Source organism: Ictalurus furcatus, chromosome 24 (assembly GCF_023375685.1).
Source record: "Ictalurus furcatus strain D&B chromosome 24, Billie_1.0, whole genome shotgun sequence".
NCBI classification, from domain to species: domain Eukaryota; kingdom Metazoa; phylum Chordata; class Actinopteri; order Siluriformes; family Ictaluridae; genus Ictalurus; species Ictalurus furcatus.
In genome coordinates, this window is record NC_071278.1 from 1,593,030 (window position 1) to 1,600,883 (window position 7,854).

The 7,854-nt window shown below is 37.5% G+C and overlaps 1 protein-coding gene across 1 annotated transcript; it reads right to left on the bottom strand.

Annotated features, from left to right (window-relative positions):
• Positions 1–2,778: 2,778 nt before the first annotated feature.
• Positions 2,779–7,517, bottom strand: LOC128600504 (interferon tau-like). Its single transcript, XM_053613048.1, has 5 exons — positions 7,201–7,517; positions 6,796–6,870; positions 6,158–6,304; positions 4,048–4,131; positions 2,779–3,926 (listed from the first exon to the last, which is right to left on the bottom strand). Exons 1-5 carry the CDS (start codon positions 7,318–7,320, stop codon positions 3,819–3,821), a joined length of 534 nt encoding a protein of 177 aa, XP_053469023.1. The 5' UTR covers positions 7,321–7,517; the 3' UTR covers positions 2,779–3,818.
• Positions 7,518–7,854: the final 337 nt, after the last annotated feature.

A 7,854-nucleotide genomic window follows, 5' to 3' on the forward strand; every position in this document is an offset into this window, starting at 1 on the left:
GCTGGCTTTATTTTTCTTTTATAGCAGACCTACTGAAAAGTGAAAAGACGAAGCGCTTTCCCAACTCTTTCACATTAAAGCCAGCATCGAAAGGTTAAGCGCATTTGCGTTCTTTGGAAACTGATTTACTTTCTTTTTTAGCACGTTCCCATGTCAATCATGGCTTCAGATTAGACAGGAGGGGTGATTCCAACGGGATACCACGGAAATGCAACTGCTCATGAGAGTTAAAACGACAAGGGATCCCGTGATGTTACTGGGATCTAATTTAATACCGTGTCAGATCAGATTTGGGACAATTGGACAGATACGCATCAAAATCCCTCTCAGGAAAAGAAAAAGGGCACAAAACTGTACCTTTTCTTGTCGCTAAGGTGGTGCCCAATATAGCTATATTTTTAAGTAGCGAAGTTACAAACATTTAATATGGGAATCATTAATGATGATAAAAAGGTGATAATCCAGATGTTCCCATGTATGCTGTAACACATTGCAACACATTCAGGCCCTCAGATCAGCAAATGAAGATGAGAACTTGTCAAAACTTGGTAGTTATATTGGATTAAAGGTGTAAAGATAATTTCTGGACACTTTATATTACTCTAAAAGGTAATTAAGGATAAAAGATTGGCCCAATTGCACATCAAATTTACCCTACGTTCACATTCCTGTGTAAAAGCTCTGAGAGTATCACCACAGAGCCACAGAGATAAGGGAAGGTGCAGTTTAACACCCCTTTTCTGAGAGTGTATGTATTAATGTAATTTTTTTTTTTTCTGAGAGGGGAAGTTGTGTCATCTCATGAGGATTTTGAATTACTGGGGGAATTAGAGCTGCAATTAGAGATGGTTCCCATGGTCTGGAGAAAGTACCAGGGGCTGAATTTCCCAAGAGCTCAGAAAGTGTAGATCATCTTATCTCTGAGAGAGAGAGAGAGAGAGAGATGCTTGCTCTACCACTTCACAATGATTTTTGTGCTGTGATGCTTTCGAGAGCCTCGACTAGGTCTCTTAAAATATGTGTCCCACAATTAAACATGTGTGACAAGCAAAAACACAATATAGTCAACAGTACGGCATTCCTTGTCGAAAAATCTACCTCAGTCTTACCAGCTACCAGTTGCCAAAACACAGGTTGAGCCAGGCAAACTGGTAGACCATCTTTGCCAGCTGGTAGATTATTTTGTTATTTTCCACCTTTCTTATTATTACTTGACTTTGTTTATTAATAAATGTTTGAGATTTTCTAATGATCATATTATCTTCCCCCACCACACACACACCTGTCTACCAGAACTTAGTTGAGAAAGTGCCAAAGTGCCCGCTTGAACAGCTCGGCCAGTGTTTGATACTGGTTTGAGCAACTGGTACAGCAAATTACTCCTGCAGTGTTAGAATATTTTGGTTCAGTAATAAAGAAATTTATCTTTGACCGTGCTCACTGAAACAGTTGGTCCACTTGGTCAAATATTAATATATAAGCGTTAAATCCAACACTGAGAATTTATGGGTGGTATGTGAGGGGGAGAAGACAAAAGGCATTGGTTTACAAAAATGGGTAGGTTTGGCTGTAGTGTTGTTTTTGTAAAATTCTGATGTGTGTGGGTGTTATGAAGCGTGTTCCCGTTATCAGAAACATTTTTGTGGAATTCATATGAAGCTGGTTTGTGGTTCTCCATTCTCTCGACCTCAGCAGTGTAAACGTTTCCTCCCTCCCTTTTCACTCAGGAAACTAACTCTGACTTTAATCATACAATAACCTTCAGCTTGCTCTTACACCAAAAGGATGAATCAGAAGGGAATCTTGGGTCTGTTTATGTGGTCTAGTACACTGGTACTCATTTTTTTATATAGTGTTTTGCATGACAACAAAAACAACAAATCTTCGCATCAAATTTCACTTTCTGTTTGCACAAATTCTGTAAATAATCAGTTATACTGACATTCTTTCAACACACAAATTTTTTTTAGCTGAGATAATATAAGAATTGTTGTACTAGAAAGTGCAACTCGTTTAGAGCTAAGTTCTTGGAGCTGTACCTTTGTACTTTTCTTATTTTGTTTAACAGTGTTTATGTTAACAAACATTCAATTGGAAATATGATTAATATGTTAAACAACGTACCATAGCAACCACCTAGCAATATGATGGCAAACGCTTGGTATACCATAGCAAATTTTAAACATGATCTTTCAATTGTATACTTATTTCTTTAACTATATAAAGAATTATAATCATTATAATCTTTTAGCATTTCAACCATTAAACTCTTAACTGTTTAATGTTTTAAGATTTTAATATCAATAATAATGATACAATGATAGTAGTATCTTTTAACCCTTTTAGCATAATTAGTAGCCTCTGTCAAGATCTTCTAGTGAAAATCATAATCATAATCATAATCATAATCATATTGTAGTAGTAGTAATGTTAGTAGTAGAAGTAGGTACATTGAAAAAATATAGATTTTGATTAATGGATCATATTATGGGGCCGGACCTCCAGTGGTCTGTGATGTGCACTCAATGATCACTTTATTAGGAACACTATACTAATACTGGGTGGGGTCGCCCTTTGCTCTCAAAACAGCCTCAGTTCTTCATGGTATGGATTCCACAAGATATTGGAAATATTACCAGAGATTCTGGTCCATGTTGATAGGATTGCATCACACAATCCTGCAGATTTTGCACAGAAAGTGCACTTTCATGCTGTGAATCTCCCGTTCTACCACATTCAAAAGATGTTCTGCTGGATTCAGATCTGGTAATTGGGAAGGCCCCTGATGAACACTGTCATGTTTATGAAACCAGTTTGTGATGAATTTTTCTTTGTAACATGGTGCATTCTCATGCTGGAAGTAGCCATTAGAAGATGGCAAATGGTGGTCATGAAGGGATTCACATGTATCAGCAACAATATTCAAATAGGCTGTGGCATTCAAGCCATGATTGGTTAGTATTAACGGGCCCAAATAGTACCAAGAAAACATTCCCCACAGCTTTAAACCACCTTCACCAGCCTGGACTGGTGACACGAGGCGGGTTGAGTCCATGGATTCATTCTGTTTGCATTAAATTCTGACCCTGTGTCTGCCTCAGTGCCCGAAAGAGCTTCATCAGACCAGGTTACATTTTCCCAGTCTTCAACTGTCCTGCCTCAGCTTTCTGTTCTTGGCTGACAGAAGAGAAGCGTTTCTGCTCAGCGCAATTGAACAGCGTGGTTATCTAAGTTACTGTAGACTTTCTGTCAGCTCGAACCACTCTGGCCATTCTCCGCTGATCTCTCTCATCAACAAGATCTTTCCGTCCGCAAAACTGCAGCTCGCTGAGTAAACTCTAGAGACGGTTGTGTGTGAAAATCCCAGGAGATCAGCAGTTATAGAAATACTCAAACCAGCCCATCTTGTACCAACATCCATGCCTCTGTCAAAATCCCTGAGTCACACTTTCCCCCAATTCTGATGGTTGATGACAGCATAGTTCACATAGTTCATCCATGGCATTGTTCTAAAGATGCTTTATTGGAACCTTTTTTTTTTTTTTTTTTAACACTACGTAGTTGATTAGATTAGCTAAGGTTAGATTAGATTTATTATCAGTTCATTCTCTTCACACACAGACACAAATAAAGAAATGTCTATTACATATATATCAGTTACATTACGAATTCACGAAAGGAAAAGAAATGACACACTTCATGATAGTGTAGATATATAAATAAATACATTCAAATTATTCAAGTCCAGTCAACGATGTTAATTCAGTTAGACAGATAGAGTAGATAGATAGATAGATAGATAGATAGATAGATAGATATTAACAGCTTCTGATGGGTTTTGGTGATTTTGTAGTGGATCTGTAGAAACTGCGCATGACCTGTAGAATGACAGGGCGCGCGCTTTCCCACGCGCACGCGCTGAAACTCTGCGGGAAGAAGAAACCGCAAGAAGTTAAAATAAATAAATAAAAAATAAAAAATAAAAACCATGGTGAAAATGACGAGTGAAATCTCGCTGGTGCATTTCAGCCACAGTGACACTCTCACCTTCTCTGACAGAAAATCAGACAGACTGCTCCAAAAAGCGCTCCAATTCTCCACTTCAGCATGAGTTGAACTGGCAACCGGAAACTGGATCAGAAAAAAAGAAGACATTCACCATGACGACAGCAACAACAATTACTACTACTACTACTACCATTATTGTTATTATTATTATTATTATTATTATTATTAGTAGTAGTAGTAGTAGTAGTAGTAGTAGTAGTAGTAGCAGCAGCAATCGTAGTAGATAGTATTATAAAATCCCCATATTTGACGCAGATTTGACGTCAAAACTAACCGTCAGAAAAGGATACTTAACTGTACCTTTCCTTGTGGGGTGGTACCATCAAGAGTACATCCTTTGTATCTTTAATTTGTGTTTTAACAAAACAAAACAAATAAGTTGAAGAAGAAGCATGTAGTGTAGCTTTAAAGCTTTATATAGACTATCTGAAATCCTTTTTAAAGGTACACTATCCACATTTCCAGGTGAAAGATGGAAAGGCTATAGATTAAAGATCTGAAAGATACCCAGCCACAGGGAGAACGCTGTACATGCTGTAATTTTAAACCGCATAAAAGAGGCGTGCGGGAGTGACGTCACACCCAAATGATAGTCAAATCATGACGTGTTGATTTAAATAATTGTATCCACGGTTGTAATCTCGACTAATTTCCGATAACAGGGCGGATCTGAATGTTTATGACTGTAACACGAACACCGGGTGAATATTAATGCGCGCCTTCTAATATTTTTTTTTATCGTTTCTATAGTAACAGCTCGTTCACAGGGACGTGTACGGGAAACGCTCCACATTACCGGATTAAAAAACGTGTTGTTTAACAAAGAAAAGCGTGTAATCACTGATACGGTGAGGTTTTCGGTTTGGAAATGTCTATTTAACATGGAAAGAGTGACAAGTGTCAGCACTTTGTGAAAGTCAGTAAGTTTCCCGGCACGGGGGTTTCTGTTCCCAATTACACTATAGATCTATAGCAGCTATAATCGCTGGAAAATTTACATTTACACTTACATTTATGGCATTTATCAAACGCACTTATCCACTTACATTCATCTCGTTTTATTTTTAACAGCTGAGGAGTTGAGGGTTAAGGGTCTTAATGGTGAGACCAGCAAGGGCAGCTCGGCCAATAATTTCTATACCCCACTTTCTTATTTATCACCGTATTTGCACAAAAACAGATGAAGCAAACTGTATTTAAAACTGCCCTGAAAAAATTGTGGTCATATAGATTTACGAGAACATATTACTCATAGTTTAATTTAAAGAAAAAAAAAACTAAAAAAAAAAAAAAAAACGTGATTTCATAAACGTCATTTAAATAGGTTTATAATTACCAAATTGAATTATGTAGAGTGAATGTGATCAGTTAGTGAACGTGTTGGACATTAACGCAAAACATTATGAAATCTTGCGAGGATTTTGGAATCATTAAAAAAAATTACTGGATTAAATAACTATAGTAGCCAATTAAATAAAATTGAATAAAGTGCGCGTGGAGGAATAGTGCAGTGGAAATAGTTCCACTCCAGTAAGAGTCCTGGGTCGGTTTGTAATTCCCTGAAGAATCATTTTGAAAGTACATAAACAAATTGTGTAAATATAACTCAATTCAAACCCGTGGATTTGATAACATGTGGATGGGTCAGTAGACCACACTCACTCTACACAGCCTCATTTCTGCTCGTGTGTAGATTAAATTTAGTGTAAGCAATGAAGTCATGCTTTGATGAGTACTAATTTTTTTTAAAATACAAACTATACATGATAGTTTCTCTTTAAACTGGGACATTCCTTTTTTTCCCAGCTCTTCCAAAGAAATTCTGGACTCTCGATTCGGGGTGGGCGGAGCCAACAGAGAACAATTTACAACTCATTAAATCTCTGATGGCGAAGGCTTTGGGAAAAACTCTCACGAACCCTAACGCACATCCTTCTTTAAGTTGTTCTTTATTCATTAAGCTTCATCATTCTTCACTGGAAACCCACCCCAGCAACTGAACCGTGTCTGGTAAGAAAACACCTTTAGTCCTGGTCCGACATGACAGAACTGAGATTAGACAGGTTTATAAAGGTTTCTAAGAGCTTACACATGTTGCATAGAATTGTGTCTGGTGTCCAAGTAAATCCCGTAACTGCTGCAGCTCACTGGACTTCCACTCGGTGGACACGTTCTTCATCAGGAGATCAGAGACAATCCGATATGACATTTCCAACACCAGCAGCCTGTTCTCCTCCTGTCCACACCAAGACATGAATAAAAACGAGAGGAAGAATGAAAATGAACAAGTTTCCCTCGCTGATGACGAATGTAGCTTGAACTGATCAGGGTTGGGATCCTGTGATCTCGCCTTCACATTTCAGAAAAAACAAAGGTGAGGTGGTAACCTTATCTTCTGAATACCATTACTATGTATCCTTCACCTGGACACGTGATTATAGTGTACACGTATAAACAGATCAACGGCTCATACAACTGGACTTTAAGTAAAGTTTCATTTTAGTTCTGATTTGATCTCTTTTCAAGGTAAAGGTGCACGTTTGAGACTTGAGGGTAGCACCCCGGTGACAAGGGCGGTGCCATCGGATAAATGGTCGGATGGTTGATGCTATCGGTACTTTACCTGTTTTGGTCAGACAAGACTAAATGGTGTAAGAGTTTCATTTTGGGATGTGCTCACTACACAGATCAGAGTTCATACTTCAGTTCTTCATAAATATGTCTCACCTGTTTCGGGAATTTTGGACTTTGGACCTTCATATCTTCAGCCTCGCTTTTGCATCTCACCGGTCGCATTTCTCCCTAAAATTAAATAAATAAAAAAATTAAAAAATGCAAGTGTACGGAAAATTATTCATTTAAAATGTTCTTTTGTTATTTTTTTTTCTTTTTCTTTTTTTGGAAAACGTGACTGCCTCATAAAAGGAATTCCAGTTTTAAAAATGAATCCATTGTAATCGACATCTATCTTACAACAATCTTCTTCTTCTTCTTCTTCTTCTTCTTCTTCTTCTTCTTCTTATTATTATTATTAAAATATAACAAACTGTGTAGATGGTGGTGATGATAATAAGACGGGTTATTTTGTTATAAGTCTAAACCTTGATTCTTTTAGATATGAGTAACTCTTACCAGGCCGCAGAGTTTCTGAATGATTTCGCGAGTCCTTTTTTGCTGCTGATTGTTGGAGCATCTTGAAAACACAGCCGGGCAAATAAGAAGCCACAGAAAGAAATATCGTGTAATAAGCATCCTGTCTGATCTGGTCTTGTGTCGTCACCAAAAACGTGTCTAATGATGAACCAAGAGAAAAAGAACTGCTGGAGGCTTTATAGTCTCAAAACAAGAAGCAGGACTGACACGCACGAGGTGCGGGGATCGCGGGACTCTACCCATCCGCTGTACCCAATAAAAAGGAGGGGAAAAATGTTTTATTGCCTAATCAGGGTCGAGCACGAATATGGAGGTGTCAAAATTATATTCAAAAACAATCAAGCAAATAAATAAACAAATATATCAATAAATAAACAAGCAGTTTTTAATGATTATACACATAATCTTAAGAATAATGACATTATATTTTCAAATGATAAAATTCTGCCTTCCATTTTACACATTTATTTATGTATTTATTTACAGTAGGACTGAGGTGTGTGCGTGTGTGGGGGGGGGGGGGGGGGGGTGATAAGGTAAGGTAAACCGGATAAAATCATTTAACTAAAAAAAAAATTGAGGAAACTAATTACCTAAAAAATTTTAAGTTGATTAATCAATTTCTTTAAGCCA

What these genes read in the sequence shown, in the direction of transcription:
- LOC128600504 (XM_053613048.1), bottom strand. Translation starts at nt 7,320, where the DNA reads ATGCTTATTACACGATATTTCTTTCTGTGGCTTCTTATTTGCCCGGCT. An exon ending in TTCAGAAACTCTGCGGCCTG is followed by an intron (nt 6,871 to 7,200) that starts GTAAGAGTTACT and finishes ATTTAATTTTAG; the next exon opens with GGAGAAATGCGACCGGTGAG. An exon ending in CTGATTTTCTGTCAGAGAAG is followed by an intron (nt 3,927 to 4,047) that starts GTGAGAGTGTCA and finishes TTCTTCCCGCAG; the next exon opens with AGTTTCAGCGCGTGCGCGTG.